Source organism: Styela clava, chromosome 2, assembly GCF_964204865.1.
Source record: "Styela clava chromosome 2, kaStyClav1.hap1.2, whole genome shotgun sequence".
Classification (NCBI taxonomy): Eukaryota; Metazoa; Chordata; class Ascidiacea; order Stolidobranchia; family Styelidae; genus Styela; species Styela clava.
This window is the reverse complement of record NC_135251.1, coordinates 20,792,891-20,811,744: the sequence shown is the minus strand read 5'-3', so window position 1 is coordinate 20,811,744 and position 18,854 is coordinate 20,792,891. Positions and strand designations below refer to the sequence as shown.

At 35.4% G+C, this 18,854-nt stretch overlaps 2 protein-coding genes across 2 annotated transcripts; both read right to left on the bottom strand.

The window, feature by feature from the left end:
• Positions 1-992: 992 nt before the first annotated feature.
• LOC120336544 (myogenesis-regulating glycosidase-like) lies at positions 993-8,103 on the bottom strand. Its single transcript, XM_039404240.2, has 5 exons — positions 7,012-8,103; positions 5,889-6,439; positions 4,806-4,986; positions 4,337-4,518; positions 993-2,200 (listed from the first exon to the last, which is right to left on the bottom strand). Exons 1-5 carry the CDS (start codon positions 7,312-7,314, stop codon positions 1,348-1,350), a joined length of 2,070 nt encoding a protein of 689 aa, XP_039260174.2. The 5' UTR covers positions 7,315-8,103; the 3' UTR covers positions 993-1,347.
• Positions 8,104-8,318: 215 nt separating this feature from the next.
• LOC120336542 (target of rapamycin complex 2 subunit MAPKAP1-like) lies at positions 8,319-18,710 on the bottom strand. The gene is made up of 8 exons (XM_039404238.2): positions 18,174-18,710; positions 17,551-17,710; positions 16,099-16,226; positions 15,042-15,548; positions 13,893-13,973; positions 11,964-12,143; positions 10,768-10,880; positions 8,319-10,264 (listed from the first exon to the last, which is right to left on the bottom strand). Exons 1-8 carry the CDS (start codon positions 18,357-18,359, stop codon positions 9,454-9,456), a joined length of 2,166 nt encoding a protein of 721 aa, XP_039260172.2. The 5' UTR covers positions 18,360-18,710; the 3' UTR covers positions 8,319-9,453.
• Between the last annotated feature and the right edge of the window lie 144 nt (positions 18,711-18,854).

Here is an 18,854-nt window from a genome sequence, read left to right as displayed (position 1 = left end):
AAATCTACACCATCAGAAGATAAAAATCTAGAAGAAGAACTGAAGCAATGCAACTGAAGTTCAGAATGGCAATATTGTGATTACAAAAGGTTCCTTGGAGATATACACGAATTCTATCGCCTGCTTCGAACCGATAATTTTATCTTAATTTCCATGTCTTCCTGTTTAATTGAAGAGATCAAAAAATGCATTTTTGTATATTACAAATTATATTTCACAAAGAATGTTGTTCATAGATGCTCTATATCTGTGTATTGTCGAAAAACCCTCAGATATGACGATATATTGATTAATTGCAATTTTTTTTTCATATTACCGAGTGTAAAAGAAATATTAAAATTAATGAGAGTAGACCATAATTTGAACGGTAACAAAGCGCTCTAGTCAAATACACAGTGCGACAAGCAACTTCAGAAACATTCCCGATATTTTTATTAGAATTAACTACATTCTGAACGGAAGCAATCGGTAACCGTGGACCCATTGTACAGAAAATAGCAGTAAATTGATGCACGTCAGATAGTAAAAGCTATGATTACCACATGAAACAGTGATGCTACCGATGATGTTACAAATAACAGTAATTAATATTTTTCAAGAGATTTTAATTTTCTGCGTTTGAGCAATATGCTGATACTGCAATTAGCTTTAACTGACATTTAGGGTGTTGTGGTCTTATTAATAAACCCGTTAAGTTTGAATAGGAAATGAATTTAGTTCGAATGAAATTACTACCACTTTACCTATTAGATGTTGCTTGCCTATAGTCTTGTTTGGACCGAAGTTGTAAAAATACCTGAAAATGAATCAGCCCCCTCTACCAGAAGTGATAAATGGTAATTTGTTGAATATATAAGTCGTCCCGAAAATGAGTCTAACGACACCTACGACAATTGAAAATCGAACCAGTTCGTTCGAACCATTTGATTATTTATTATAGCAAGAATAGGAACCATTTCAATAACCTGGTTTTTAATCATGGTAACTGCTTGTAACTTACGGACAGGCATTGAAACAATATATTCCATAGTATTATTCAAACTGAAAGTTTTAACATACATTATTGACGGTATCATATTGAAAGATAAGCCAAGCAGTGGGATGAAAATGAGTCACGTTGAGCCGATCTCCATTTTTTTTATTTAACGGGTATCTGTGTAACACTGCGAGTCGATCAACTTTGACTCTAAAGAGGCTGCTGAAACGCATGTCATGAAAAATAAACGGTTTGGTTATACGACATAGAAGTACATGTGCATTTTTTCTCTCTCGTACATTTATCTTAAACATACTTCGTCATAAAGATACTAATTTAAAATATAAGTTTGAACATCTCTAATATATAAATCATTTTTCTGCAAATTTGCTGTTTTCCCACCAGGATATTTCATGAAGTTCCACCGGATAATCTTTCACCCACTGCCCCCCTTCTCTAAAAATGTCTTCTTCCGGATGTAACATGTCACGCCATAGTATAGGCTCTTTGTTTTTCCCCCTCGGCAAATACACGTCTCTTTTTATTGCTCCTTCATTTACAATTGGAGCAACAAGATACCTTTCACCAACTAAAAATTGGTCGCTACTAGCAAAAGCTTCTGTTTCATCGAGTGCAGCGCAGTACCAAATTGGACTTACAGGCATAAAGTTACCTGTACCGTCGACATATTTTTGTGAAACTCTCATTATCTCATCATATATCACAGTTCGATGGAGGTCAACATAAAATTTTGCAAGTGCCGTCACCTCAAGATCGTAATCCCATGGCGTAATAGAAAATTGCATTACTGGAAGAAAAGCAGTAAGTTCAAGCCACCGAATAAATAATTCTTTATCAGGTTTGAGATTTCCATACGCATTACCTCCAATCATATCAGGTAGCACGTAAGGGTATCCAATGATGCCAAAAGTCAGCGCTGTGGGAATGACAGTTCTTATGCCTTTGAATCCACCCCATCTAGAACCCTTGTCCATCATTCTCATGTAAAATGGAAATGATTGTGTCTTCCAGGCTGATCTCATTTCCATCATGTTTCCTCCTTGGTTAAAAGCAGACATTGAATAATATGTTGTGTAGTCACCGGGGTTGTAAATTTTTTTCTTAGTGTGCCCTTTACGAGGTACGTAGTTTGTTTCGCCAGCGTCAAATTTGAATGAATCTATTCCATAATCTTTCTTTACGTCCTGCAATAACTTTTCATACCTGAATGCAATGAGGGCATAATACACAAATTAATACACAAATAAGGAAACAATAATGTATATTGACAATTTTTATTAATAGCAAATGCAGTCTTAACTCTTTGAACTCTGAATCCCCAGAACGATGCTACTCTCTCACCCTGACCTCCCACGGCGTCGCATCGATTTGACGCGTCAAAAAAAAAAATTGTAATATCCCTAACTTCAAATCAAAATAACTTGTAAACCATTAGATATCAGATGGTCTGTAATATGTCATATAAAAGCTTATCTAGTCTTTTATTTTACCTGGCATTATTTTTCACGAGATGTTTTGATGAGATGTGTAAGCCTATTTTTAGCCCCATCTACTATTTTTTTGTATTTGGGTAATATTTAATACATTTTTTAGAAATGTATCATCAATATAGGTAAAATTTTGAAAAGTATACAAGTATACAAAAAGTATACAAAATTACCTTTCGGAGAATATACGGATGACGTTCTTAACATACGCATAACTCATTTTATTGCAGAATTTGTACTATCGATTCAAATGGTTTGCGAACAAAATTGATCAACTATTTTGACGCCAAGTTTGCGTAACGACGCGTTGCGTCGTTACGCAAAGGGCGACGACGACATTGTCATGATAACGTTCATGCGACGTTTCGTGCGTAACTCTTTGCGTGAGATATATTGCGCAATTGCACATCTGGTCGTTCACAGCTTGAGTTCAGATTGTGTCATCATTGCATCAGTATCATATCCTCGGCCGCAGATAAAACCCTTTCAGACGATTTTTGATCGAACGTAGTAAAATTGCTAGAATATAAAGGCCATTCTATATACGTTTACTATTTGGATATTGGACGGAAATGAATGGCCAAAACGAAATATTTGATCCTCATGCATTTATGAGGTTTCGCCGGAAACATCAAGGCTAATTATTCACCGTTGGATATCATGAAGATTGAATAAAAAAAAAACTGATAACGGGTACACGGAAGACATGGTGGCACCAGTAGCTCACCTGGTCAGTGTTTTACATTTTGCGGCCTCATTAGATTTTCGAAATTACTGCATATACGCTACATTCCTGATATCGCTATATTTACAATGGATTTTAAACGAAAGCTTTGTCCAGATGAAATATTGGATAGTATTCACCTATCGGAAGAAGAAAATATGGCACAATAAAACTCAGCAATGGCGCTAAACAATGCATCCATCGATATGTCCCATCTTTCCGTTTTTAGAAATCCTTATTTTTGCTATTCGTATTTTTCATATCTTTATGCAATTAAAACGGCAATAACACTGCGTATTGTGTATTTTAGTCGAACAGATTTTGAGGCTGGATGTAATGCGTAAATTTCCCCGTGTATCGTTTACAAGTCTTTAGTCGCTTCACGAGTACGAACTTAAGTAAATGACTTTACGAGCATGCGAGGAAACGTGTTTCTCATATGAAACGTAAGGGGCTACGTGCCAACGTAATTGCTTAACGTCGCTGCGTAACGACGTAAATGTGGTAGGTCGTTATTTACGTCACCTTGACGTCGCCTCGATCTTGCGACATACAAAATCACGAATAAAAATGCTTCTAAAATTCGAATGGTGCAACATAAGTTCAATCTAATGGTATCACTGGAAAGCTATCTTCAAATTCTACAAATTTTGTCGATAATGTACCAGGTTTAATCGAAAACAAATTGAAGTTTTGTCAATTAGATTTGAGCAATTTTCAGCAGTTTTTTATGCTTTTTAATTTTGCCAATTTTCATAAGATGATCACAATATTTTATCTCAATTTTAAAATTATACTTAGTCCTGTAGATTATCTTTCACACGATGTAAAACTTGTTTAAATATAATGAATGGTTCGCGAGATATGAGGTGTCAAAGTTGCATATCTCTTACGGGATGCGAAAGCCGCTAAAGCGGCTTTCAGCGTCAGAAGACTTTCTCGGGAAAGCCGCTTTAGCGGCTTTCAGGGTTCAAAGAGTTAACTTTGTCTCTACCAATTATTTATTCATTTATGATTTTATGACATGATTTAAAATTTGGTAAAAGCAGAAAACCACAAATGCATTATTTTTTAAACTGATGAAGGTTTTTCAATAAAATAATCGTTCCGTCTTGATGCTGAACTTACCACGTCGATGCGTCCTCGTTTGAAAAATCATTGACAGCACCAATTCCGTTCCACCATACTACTAAATCCGGAGAATTGTCAGTCTCTGATGATTTGATGAAATATCCTCTGGTTCGTCCAGGTATAAAGTTCTTGGATCTTTGGTTAATGAAAGGTGTAACCCAAGTCGTTACCCTGAATCCCTACATATACAACAATGAACAAAACGGTTACATCATTGGGAACCATAATTATGACGATCGTACAATATAAATGACTTCATAATCATGTGTTACTCAGCGACCCTACATTAGAATGGATCACATAAAGAAAACATTTCCAATTGAAGTGAAGTATATGATGTATTTTTCAACGCAAAAAAAAACACATAGAAAATATTTCACAATGAATAAATGTAATATGCAACCAGACGTTTTATAGCTGCGACACCCAAGACACAAAACTACCTATGATTCGATAGTAGACAAACCTTGTCATGCAGATATTTGATCATTTTTACAGCATCTGGAAACTTTGTTTCATCGAATGTAAAGTCGCCGTAATACGTCTCATATCCGTCATCGATTTCTAGTTGAGCATTTGTGAAATTATATCCAATAATTTCCTCTGCGAAATTCTCGACTATGCTCTGGTTGATGTCTTCTTTGTACCTTCAAAAAAATATTATTTTCAATCGCAATGAATTTCAGAAATTTCAAGACTACTGATACACAAAGAGGCACAATTGGGTGGGTATGACTACGTTGACTATCATCTATGAAGCTCTCATATGTGACTGATTTGGCTATACTTTAGAGCAGGGTTTTCAAACCATGGGCCAAAACTCTTCACCCCTAGAGTGTGAGTGACCCATGTAAGTGTGACGTAAACAGTTACATTTTATTAACAGAATTTTATCTACAGTGTTACATAAGCAAGAGTGGAAAACAATAAGCTTCGTGCCAAACTAAATTTTATCGCATTCTGAACGAATTTATGAGCTATTTTTTTGCTAGAACATTGAAATTTGGTTTTAGTTTGGTTGTGGCAGGATCAGGCGGGCCGTATCGAATGACCCAACGGGCCAGATTTGGTCTGAGTGCCGTAGTTTGCCCTTGTCAGCTGTAGAGACATTTATTTTAAGTAAGCAAAGGACGGAAAATAACGACAGGACAAGGAGATGTTCCGTTTTCGATGTTTACAACGGTTTTCTTGTACAAGGCAAGACGAAAAGCTGCTTTTCAAAATTTAAGAAATGCTTTGATTGACAATGCTTCGCACTTTGAGGCGATGGTCGCCATTCCAAGATTTGACAGTTATGCTTTTAAGATTGAACGATAAGTTTAACAAATCAAATTCATGAGCACCAACTGTAACTGACAGGAGCTTTGTATCAAACATTGTATTCTGAATGAGATCAGTAAATAATTTGCCTTCCACTAAAATACTTAATTTGTAGGTTTGCTTAAAAAAGTCGCAACAATATTTATCCAGATTACAGTGCCAGTTTGATAGTTAATTTTCCATGTAAGGTCATTTACGATATATATATATATAGGCTACGTTTTCTTACCTCGCCCATGTTGACCAGATTGGATCCTGGAACATTCTGGTATCAGGTAGACCTGTTGGCCTGTCTATAAATCCAGAGCTATTGTTCGTTCTTGATTCGAGCATTGCCTCGTGGGTAGCCGTAGCGTCATTAGAGAGACACACAGCGTATCGTAATTCGGTTTTTGTGTTTGAAAAGGTATCGTTTGTAGACGATGGAGAATAATCGAGTCCAAAATAATAAGTATTATTATATGCTGCACGAAAACAAATTGTCTCGTTAGCAGTTTGACTGACTGACAAAGGAACGTTCGAGTATACAAAAATCGCCGCGCCGTTAGAAGACAACCAATATCGTTCCAATACGTTGCCATGTCTCCAAGGTAGGTCAGTTGATAGATACACTTCAAAGGCTCTTTTGTTAACCTCATTTATAGGCCAGCGCTGCAAGTACAGTTCAGAACCTCCGTACCAGTAGACTTTCTCGTTGTCTTCAGCCTCTTCAAAAAATACACAATCTTGTACTTCGAGATTTTCCTCCGTGGTGTCCTTAGATGAAAAGACCTCGTAACACTGTATAAAAACACGATATCTCCGATGGGTTATTGCTTATTGGGTACTCACAAGCAAATGTTAGTATAGTCACTGACTGTTTATTTACAGCCCATATTAATGAAAATTAAAGAATTTTTACTTGTATATTTGAGGTCGCTGCTGAGCTTATTTTGACTCCTCATATGTGAGGTTTTCCCGAATAAACAGCATCTTCGTATCAAATTATTTTCACCTAATTTTGCTGTGATGTTTATTGACGGAAGAAATTTAATCAGAAATCACCACAAGAGTGGATTAGTAGAATAATATATATATATAATTTATATAAAGGTGTTCGAATCCCGTGCGGGAAGGGTTATGTGCGATAGGATTGCTGGACTCCTCGCCGCCGTAGGGTGGTTGACGTAACCACTTGTCGGTTACGGCTTCCTCCACCATCAAGTCCATGCTTCCGAAAACAAATAACCAACTAATCCCATACCCGACATGGAAGGGTAACAGGACGAGAGACCGTGGGTCGCCATATGGTTAAGCCGTCCTATCGGCTTTTCTCTTCCCATCCCAAAGCAATTGAACTCGATAGCACCCACCTCAACTTCGCCAGGCGATTTATCTTCCAGGTAATGTATACCGTGATGGCACACACTGTCTTTGCAGTCGCTTTGTCCGCGAATGTTTGACTGTATACCTAATTTCTTGCTCCCCGTTTTTGTATCCGTCCATATTATTTCGCCACTCGTTGTAACACGAAATGAAAAATCCCGTCCAGACAAATCGGGACTATGCTCTTCTTCAACTGGGAGAAGGATGACGCAAAGAACAGCTACAGAACAAACGATCACCAAAGACACAACTGCTACCAAAAAAGAAATAGTTCTTTTCGAAAGCTTCATGACCAAAGAAGATCAGCGGCAGTTATATATCTGTATCGAAGCCAGAATGATAACCTTACGCGTAATTACTATTTTGGTAAATATTGACTAATCAATGCGCAAACATGATAATGTACGCATGCAGCCATCGACGTACCCCGGATTTTATTGAAGGGCATTAAGTAATAATTGTGACAAATCAGTGACATGGATAGCACTTACGAATTTATAACTAAGTGGAACCACCCTGCGGCGGAGAGGAGTCCAGCAATTCTCTCGCACTTAATCATCCCTGCGTTGGATTCAAACCCACGCAGAGTAATCAGAGGTGCGGTGGCGAGCGTATTCCTAACGCTAAGCACGATGAGCCACACCGCCGCGCAGACTCCCGATGTACAGGCATACCTTACTGGAGTCGGGTAAAACGTTCATATTCATCTGGAGAAGAAAAAGCTGACAAATTAACCTAATCATATCACGTTCTTTCTCAACAAAAGTTCCTAAGTTGGAGGAGTAACTAACAAGTTGAATCTTTCAGCCGCATTAGGATTTACATATTTATCCCGAGGGAGAGGAAAGCCGATAAGACGGCTTATCCATTAGCAGATACAGAAAGGGTACGGGTAACTGATCAAAATACCTACTGTGGGTAATGGTTAATATAACCTCAGCATGTAATTATGGATTGTAAACCGACCCGATAGACACACATTAATTAAGTCCATGCTTCTGAAAACAAATAACTGGCTAACTAACCCCATACCCAACATGGACTGGTAACCGGACGAGAGAACGTAGTTCATCATATGATTAAGCCGACTTAACGTCTTTCTTATCCCCAGGATAAAATGTAAATCCTATCCAGATTTCCGATTCATCGTGATATACTGGGACACCGATCACTTCATTCATTGATTTTCTTATTGCACCGAATAGGTAGAAAATGTGCGATTGAGCAGTTAGTTAATTGAGCAAGTAAAAAATCTCAATAATCAAAAAGGGACACAAAAGCCATTTTGCGAAGAGCAAAAATCGAATACTCATAACAATATTATTTTCGCAAAAGAGGCTATGAAATAATTCACTTTATAACAAGAACTAAAACACTTTTTAATATTTGACATCAGAAAAAGACATGCATTTCTTTAGAATTAGCCAATTAAAACAATTATATATTACAGCATGCCTTCGTTTCCTACTATTCTTTGAGATGATCATTCCATTTCAAATCACAAAATACTTGGGATCACGAACCAGGTCCTCGCTTGAAATACAGAGTGTTGCAAATTTTCAACTTTATAAATCAGAAATTTCTAAATTTCCGTTATTCTAAGTTACCAACCATAAAAATGTGCAAAATGTAAAATTTGATATTGATGTGCCAAATTCCTATTATTTGATGAATTTTCCATCTGGACATATTCTAAAACAGATGATAATTATGAAATAATCGTCATAAAGCCCATCCCTCATTACATATAAAATTTCTTAATTTTCAGGTTTCGCAGAAAGCACCATGTGGAAGAATGTTCTCATTTTAATAGCACCTTGAAAGATAAACCCATTGTGCAAAATTTGTTGATTGGGAAGTTCGCTTTCACATCCAACAGTTTAAAATTAATGATCGAACAGGCCAATATAAAAAAGGGCATTGCGTGAAAATTTGTATTGGTAAAACCGTGCCACAATACATAGAAGATGTAAATGGCATCTTCAAATAATATACTGCAAAAATATTGACTTGAAGATATGTTCAATCTAACAAAGGTTGCAACCTATACGAGTATTTATTAATTCCAACCTTCGTTAATAAATTCAACATGCCTGGCGAAGAATAAATAGGTCTATTCTCAAATAATGCACCAAAATAACTGAGGACTTGAACGTAACAATGAGAATTCATGATAAGTTTAAAAAAACAGTTAGCCAACAATTTGATTATGTTAAAAAAGCTTATTTGTAATACATTACAATGAAAGAGTTTTTGTTAAATTTGAGTAGTGATTTTAGCAAGAGTCAAATTTTTTTGATGAAAACCATATTTTCAGTTTTTCCGAATTCTAGCATTCGAAACAAATTCTTGTTAAATTCTTCCCAACCCATAATCTTTGAACAATCAAAATTTGAATAAAGTTGCGAATGTGCCTTATTTTCTGAATATCACCGAAAAATGCTGCCTTTCCTTTTTGCAGAAGTGCTATTGCTAACCGAAGAAGTTGACTGAGGTATTCCAAATTTGATTGCTTCAAAAATTCCTTGTAAATTTCTGTCTCCATTGAGCATCATTACGTTTCGAACTCTTTCAACGGCGTCCTGTACATCATCACTCGGCCCTTCAAGAGTGAGATGTTTAAAGTCCGTATGATTTTCAGATAATTTATAATAAAGTTTGAATATTGATTTATCGGTTGATTTTGTTGAAATAGTGTCTTGATTTACAAAAGAAGACATTGAAGAAGAAAAAGAACCGGAAGAGGAAGACGGTGAAACTGAAAGTGAATTTGCACGATTTTTCGAATCGTGTATTGCGCAATATGCTAACATAGAAACCCGAATAGAAAGTGTTTTTCTAGGTGATAAAAAAATAGCGAAAGTCGATCTTGTCTCTCTGCGATCCACAGGTTCAATATCAACCTGGCTGGGACCAACAGAGAAATCGACAGGCGTCGCTGGCCTGACTTTGTGCGATTGATAGAATCTGAATGTGACATATTCCATCGTTGGAACAAATATAAAAGAGTTATCGCTTTGTGAAGGTGTTCTCTGTGTTGGCGGAAATTTGTATTCGTCTTCATTAGGCGGTGAGAGCCCGCTTGACATTGTTTTTATGCTTCCATCAAAAGTATTCGACATATAATTATTTCGGGAACTGTGTTCTCGAACTAAATAAAACTCCATAGTACCAGTACTTTCTAAAGTTTGATCTTCATCAACCGCAACACCGACTCTATCCTGGTATTCCAGTCGATACCTAGAATGAGAAAGCAAACATGAAATGACAAAACGATTAATTTAAAACAAATATGTTTGAGCAACATCGTTTAACATTGATAAAGATTGTATTAGGATGTTTTTTATACTCTGCTATATCCAGAATTTGGATAAGAGCAATAAAAAGAACATAAAAAAATTATGGGTGTATTTTTACAAAGCTCATAACAAGAAGTCACGGAATTACTGGATTTGGGAGGAACATAATATTTTGGGCATGGCATAGCGTTCCAAGATTCTTAACTCTGGATTATGAAATGGGTGAGATTTAAAATCTCCAACACATATGATTAGAATAGCAGCGTAAACATTAGGTGTCGCAGATATATAATACCAAATACACTGTATTCGAGAAATATCAAAAACGTTCTTTCTTACACCCTACTAAGCAAAAGCTTAGGTTTGGGAGCGTTTCTATAGGTTTGATAAAGCAGATTGAAAAAATTCAAATACTTAAAACTAGTATTGCATAGAAATTCACACCTTCCGGTGTAAGTTTGCCCTTTTCGCTTCTTCAGTGTTTTCTTTAGAATTTCTCCCATTGTAATACTCAAATCATCAACTCTCACAAGAGACGATCCGCCAAAATCATTTACCTGTAAAAGTCAATCATATTAAAAATAAAACGAGAATATCGGTCGGAGACCAAAGACTTGTCGATCGGAGGTTAGGGGATCCTCCAAAACAGCGCTCTTACTCCATAGTGACACCGTGTGTCCCATCACTAATTAATTAATAACTCGCTAATTATACGACATAATTCATCGAAAATCAATAGGCTTCTGTTCCGAACTATGATGAATGCACATGCAAAATTTGGAGCAGATTGAACCTCGCTTTCGTGAGATATCGCGTGTATCTAACAGACAAACAAACAAACAGACAAATACCTATCAACATACTTACCGATCTTGAGATCGATGAGTAATTATTCTATTCCGAGGCGCAAGCTATGTTATATTTTGAAAATACAACTAAATCAAAATGGTATATAAGGTGGAGATGATTTCTCAAAAGTAACTGTGAAACGATGAACTTTTCCACAATATTGATATACCAAGTGATAACGTTAGAATCACCTGATACCAGAGATGGCCAAAACTGAACAACTTAAATAGCATGTTTGAATATCAAACATATTCTAAATTGGGCGCTCCAGAAGTGTGTGTACTTTGTACCAATATGGAGGTAACGAATTTTGTTCGCCTATTTTACATCAAGTTGTGTAAAAATAAGGAAAATTGGCCTAACCCTAACCTGTTACACACAATACGAGAGTACCCTAAATTGGGTCATAGTTTTAATTTACATTGTTTTGATCAGTTTCCTTTTTTTGCAGTGTCAGAAGTTAGAATCATCATAAGTCAAATGCTTATAAATTTCAAATTCAATTTTTTACCTAAAATCATATATTTGCAAATTGCTATAATCGAATATCGCTGATTTCGAATGCAAATAACTGCATATGCATTCAAATAATCAATTTGTTTTTCGATAACCTTCCTTAGCATTAGCATCCTTCTATATTTTAAAAAATAATCTTGTTTTAATGTTCATAAAATTGTTGCACATATGCATGATAACCATTTTAATATACAGAATCGATAAAGCCGTTATGGGGAAAATGTTTTTCCTTAATCTGGACACATTCCTACACATGATTTATTTTTATATCTTACTTTAACAAAAACAGTTTCTTTAACTCCACTTTCATCGTCATCATCTTCATCAGATGTAATTTTCTTTTCTACCAGTGATAAAGTAGCAAAACTAAACTTGGAAAATGGTTCTGTTGGATCGAGAGGAGGAAAATCTGTATCGACAGTACCATCATCCTCTGCTATATGAAGTGAGAATCTCTGAAAATTAATTTATTTCAATAAATGTTTTTCATACTCCTTGTAAATCATGCACCCGACTTGAAAGGGCTCATTTGGCAGAGATACCAAGACCTGTAATCTATTGTCACAATTTGGCAATTTGTTGACAATTTCAACACAGACAAGAAAGCAGCACTTAAAAGTAAAATTCTTTAAAAGTGGAATTCAACAAAATAGATGAACTTTTTTCAACTCAAAGCTTGCATACCATAAAAGAATTATTACTGTGTGCTTACAGTGCTTGGCTTTTATGTTGAATGATTAGACCCACAACAAAGTGCGCAGAGATTCACTGTTTTGTTGTGTGAACAATATTCAACAGTTCAAGAATCAATCTTTAATTCAAACTGTTTTATTTGTAGTAAAACATAAAGTAGGTCAAGTATTCCAAGCATTCAATTCACACTTCTAAAAAAAAACCTATCTGTAAAAGGACCTTTTGCAGATTATTGCCCAAACATAGTGAATTATTAATTACGGTAGGTATCTTTATTTTAGATATGGATGAGCATTCCTAATCAAACTTGGAGTGTTCAAGACAGTTTTTTTTCAAATCAATGTCATCTTGATTTTTATTAGTTTTGAAGCCCATGATTAGCGAGAAGCAAAAACAGAAAACAATTTTACCATAATGAAACATGGGTTTTCAAACGAAGTAGTTATTATTTTTCCCAATTAGTTAGAATTAAAGCAAAATTGAATACATAAACAAATCCAACATTATTTACACAAACATAAAAACTATGCAAAACATGTAACTATTCAAATTGAAGTGACATTAATTAGCTGTCATTATTTAATTTAAATTGTTACTTTTGGTAAAATTTGATGAAACCAAGTATTAAATATTATTTCTGTGGGCCAGCCAGCCTTCCACCAAACCAAAATACAAGTATATATATACCATTTATACCACAAATGTATTATTGTTCAATGCCAGTATATACATTGAAAGATGACATTATAATATCACCATCTGCCAAGTATTTTGAAACTAAATTTCAACAAAAATATTCATTTTCACTTGTAAAATAATTTACAGAAATATCACCAAGCCTTAATTATATCTATAATCTTATTTTCGGACTCTCTGAATATGTACAACTAAGAATGACCAAAATCGAATAGTTAACCATTCAAAATACATTCTAAAATACTTTTTTAAATCTATTCTAGATTCGCTCATGTTCAACAATTAAAATATGCAGGAATCACATGGACAGAAATTGAGTTTAATTATATGATGGTTATTCACACCTATCGTTTCAAACAAGGCCATATAAAAGCATCCATGGATATCTAACGATATACAAGCGGCTTTTTTTTAATGATCAATAATCTCTCAGGTTCGGCATTGCCTACCCAGCTATTAGAATCTGGGTGATGTGGTGGGCATGGGATTTCAACCATTGCCAGAACTCGGAAAAAAATATCTTTTTATGCCTGACTGTCAGTTATTGAATGCTTATAAATTATAATCAGAAATTTTCGAATGAAAATATTTTTAAGTAAGATAGGCTATTAATTTTATCGAATATCACCAATATTAAATTTACCTGAATATTCCAATTATCTTTACATTACTGTAACTAGTTACCTAAATTCCAATAAAATAATTTTCATATAGTAATTAAAAATGACCCAGCTGTATTATTATAATACAGCAATGTACAATGTAATATCAAGCAAAACAATATGAAACTACATAAGAAATATAAACAAACCCACTTGTACAGTTTTTCCTGTTAACGGAGGCTCTTGGTTCTCAACAAGATATTTCCAACATGTTAAACCTATGACATCTTGTACCTGATAAACATAAATTTGCAATTGAAATGGTATATGCCGGACTAAAATATTTTATATCAAGAAACGTTGAAAATAATTGAATTCATCCAGACAAGGTGAAGCACATCAAAAGGGCTTTGCTTGGTGCTCAGGTGACTTCTATGTTGAATACGATTAGGTTATTTTTTCAAATCTACTGAAGCAGATAATACAGTAAATAAATAAATCTTTCACATCAGAAAATTAGAAGAATAATATTTTCGTGTAAAGGGAAGATGGTTTGATGACATTACCGATATACTTTATTTAGAAACACACATCCCTTTAAAAAATGGTTAAATCATAAACTGATTAAACAAAACAAGACAGCAACACATAAATTAATGGGCATGAAGTCAAATGTCAAAAAAGCATTCTGTGAATTACAATGAAACATCAAAATTTGGGGTGAATACTGGGCCCCATAGGCCTCGGAACAAGATTACCAAAAAATGGAATAGCCTAGCCTTTAATAATCAATCTTCAACTTCAAGTTTGAAAACAATTAGTCCAGTGGTTGCAGCCTTGCAGGGAAAAGCGATTTCTTCACAACATCACCAACTCCAATGATCTTCCCAGACTTACGGTAACCATAATTTACCAAAGGGATCTATATATATATATACTTCGTAGCCAATGAGGTATTAGAACAGGAGTGGGCACAGTGCCAAATATTTTGCCCACACAGACTGGCAGGCCATAGAAGTGTAACATGGAAAGTACAAGCACACAAGACAAAAGAAACGGTGTGGAGAGCACGCCGTCGAATTGAGTGAGCGAGAAAACAAGTTAAAGTTTTGTTAGTAAAGTCCCCCATATCATGAAAGTATGTGGTAACCTAAAATACAACTTACACATGCTACGATCATAGTCTAACAAGCCTTTTGCAGGGCGAGATTGAATCACCTGACGGCCGAATTTAGTCCGCTGGCTGTAGATAGCCCATGTTAACCTCAGAATGAAGTGTTGCAGTTGAGAAGTTAAAAAAATACATCGAAATTTTAAAAAATATGGAATCATGAACTGCGTATGCCATTGTAGCTGACCCACCTTTGCCTTTTGTGCTAGTACCGACACCAACATTGCAAATCTTGGTTTCTCCGCACCATACGGCCAAACAAATATATCCACTTTTTTTACTCCAGCTGTTTGTCCTGGACCATCAAATTTCGAATATTCGCGAAATGGGTTATCATACTGATCCGTAGACTGCGTTATTAATAAAGTAGACAATGCAGAAATGGCGTTTTTCTTTTTCGAATAAGTCCCAACTTCATTACTAGTTATGATTTCAGGCAGACCGTTCGTAGATATATGATTTGAGAGATGAGGTACTGGTATCTGTAACACAAATCCATCAACCGTAGGAGAATTCGAGTGATCGTCTTTCACAGCAAAACCATAATGTTTTGTTTCTTCACTATTGCTAGGTAAAGTTGTTGAAGATATTACATTCGCACTGAACTTGACTCTGCTCAACGTTGTGGAAATATCATCACTCGTGAAAACTTCATCATCATTCAATCTTTTCTTCTCAAACATTGTGTTTAGTTGTTCCTAAGTTAATTCAGGATAGAAATGATACAGAAATAATAAACATCAAATGATGGTGGATGATAGAAATATTGAGTTTATCATGTAAATCAAAGTTTCCTGTATTTGTCATCATATTGGTGAGAGCTGGAAATGCTGCCTAATACGAGTATGTTTTTGCAAGAGGCAATAAAATTTTAATTGTCTTTCCTGACAGAAATGGATTCAGGCATTCATCGGCAATGCTCAACCAAAGGACGCATTGCAATCAATCATTAAAGATCGATCACATTCTTTTCATATCGTCATGGACCCTTGGTGAAGCCATTGCGTGGTTTGGGAAACCCTGATGTAAAGAGAGCTATTGTGCTATAGTAATTTCAAAATGGTTTATAAATAGATGGCTATTCTATACTTTACAGAAAATGTTAATTGAAATTTCACAAATATTTTACTATTCTCGACTGATTAACCAACCAACCAACCTATTATTGCAAAGCACAAATAAATTCATAAATAGAATTGATATTGAATTGCCTCTATGCCTCAAGCGCCATAGAAATCTAAAGTATACCTCGGTTATCTTTGGGTTCTTTTTTCTCCAAGGCACATTGTTTACTTTGACTCTACTTTGTCTCTCTTTACGAATTCTCTCAAGTTTCTGAGCGGTGTTTGATCGTCTACGAACCCCAAAATCCCAACCTGTAGAATAATACATTTGTTTAGCTTTCATGCCGTGCATCAACTCGGTTAAAATGCAAAACCAATCGTAAAAATGATGGATTTTTAGGATTTTGTAGATGTACAGAATATGTAGGTTCAACTTCCAGATACAATGATTATTGAAAAATACTGCTGTATCATATTTGACTATTACTAACATAATCGTTTATAATGGAACAAATAATATTTTTGTCCAATTAGTTATATTTATAAATGTTTCAATTATTAAATTTCTGTGGTATGACAAAAATAACAGTTGACAAAACAATAACTAGGTATACAGGCAAAACTAAATATCGAAAAAAAATTTGTTCAGATAAGGTGAAAATAAGAAAGTTATAGCTTGTTTATATTTAGCCTCCATACGTATCATATTGATCTATACTACCATGTTCTTTTGTTGCGACAGATTAAAAGTGAAATCGCCTATTTGGAAAAAAATGCTTTCAACACCAGTAGTATCATCTATAACCATTTATCAGATTTGGCCATCAACCATACTGGATTCCATGGCAGGTGCACACCAGAGGGCGCTAGCACTCCGCAAAAATGCACGCCAGCAAATTAAATTTTGCACGCCGAAAAGTTGCAATTGCTCACCAATGAAAATTGATTTAAATGGCTTTTAAATTAATAATCCAGTAATATAAAGATGCCAACAAATTGTAGCTCCACAATTGTCGACTATATACTAGCTTGCAAGATTTCGCCTGATCGAAAAATGCGAAGCAATAAAGACCGTATTACAAAATTGCTTAGCGGTATGGCGTATCGTGTTGAATGATAGGAATCCCGTGAGAATAGTTATGGACGAAAAGATCGCCAGACTTGCCGGCGCTGGTCAGTTACGGCTCTGATTCTACATATTTTTTATACAATAATTTTACACGGATGTACCTAAAGTCTATCTAAAGTTGCACAAACACTCTCAAAATTAGTGACGAAGTATAGTAATAATATTCGGGGTCAAAGGTCGAATGTCCATTTTGTTCTGATTCAACATATTTTCTATCCAATAACTTTACGGGGATGTACTGAACAGTATCTAAAGTCGAAAATCATTGCACGCGGGCACAGTTGTTTTGCACGCTGTGAGCTATAATTGCAAGCCGGGAATTCAGATTTGCACGTGAGAATTTCTGATTGCACAGCCGATTTCTCGTTCAAAAAGGCCATGAAATCCAGACTGGGCCATCAAAACCCTCTATACAATGAAAACAATTCTGTCCTTCAACATATAGTACTTCCTCATGTATCAGTAGTAGCTCATGAAGGTAAAAAAGCCTCATGAAAAATTTCAAACCAGAAAGAATATCAGGTGATGGAGCAAGAGGAGAAAGTGCTTCAGATGAATCAGCATCGATAACAGGATTAGAAGATGAAGTAGTTGACGATTCTGATGGTGTTCTTCGAGGAGATCCAACAGGTGTTGATCTTCCAAATGATTCAGGTAAACCTTTTTTCTGGAATATCAATGATATTCTGTAAATATCTTGTATTATTATTATTGGGTCTTTTGTCAATCAATCCTTCATTCCATACTGGACCATACACAACAACGAGTTTCTATGTCTTTAGCGTTTGACCCACTATACAAAATATACTATGTTAAGATATTATTTTGAAACTTACTAAAAAAACAGAAATAAGCGAAATGACACAATATTTATCATATAGATCCAGATGAACTAAGCCATTATTGCATTTATTTTATCATAAATACAAGTTCAGAAGTTAAGATACCGTACTCAAGATAAATACAGAAATAGGATACCTATCAAATAAAACAGCTGTTCCCCTACCTCAACAATGACTGTTCATAAGAAATCAAAAGCTAAATTTGCAATAATACCAGAACGTCTGAACGAAGAGACATCAATTTCAGAAATTTTTATTGTTTGAATTTACTAGAAAATTTAAACTTACTTGATTCTTTTTCGCCCTTTCAATGCGCTTAGCTTCTTTTAACTCTTTAATTCTCAACCTGTGTTGTGACAGTGTCATCATATCGTTGTCCTGAAGAACCATTTCGCACATTCCTGTGTCATCGCTTGTAATGAAGGAATGGCGAATGTGATCCAAGAGCCAGTCTGGATTGTCTAACATCGCCATGCTTTGGTAAAATAAATACCAGCATTTGTTATCTCATCAAGAATTTTCCCGCGTCGCTAATGAATAGAAAATCAAAAAGAGCACAAGCAAACCCAAACTCATGAACTCTCTCGCCGGTTCGCACTCGCGTAATTTTCTTATTTCAGTGTCTTTTAGTCTTCGAAGCCAGACTGACAACACCGCGGTTTTCCCAGAGGTGCATCGAGTCTCCATATACTGTATTAGGAGTCATAACATTTCAAACCGTGCGCGACTACCCGCCTGTGATGAAACCATTAAACTGTTTCCATCCTTCCCTTTCTTTTAGCCAAATATGAAAGCCCCTATTCGCTTTAATTATTGAAGTTGACAATTGCTTACATTCACCAATATCAATAAACGACCGGCAGTTAAAATCTGGTGGAATTGTTACTCTTTAGGATTTACCGCCGTTTTCCTTTCCCACCATTTAGCGGCCTTTTCGCTCTACCGTTCAAGCTGTTTTAATCGTAAATA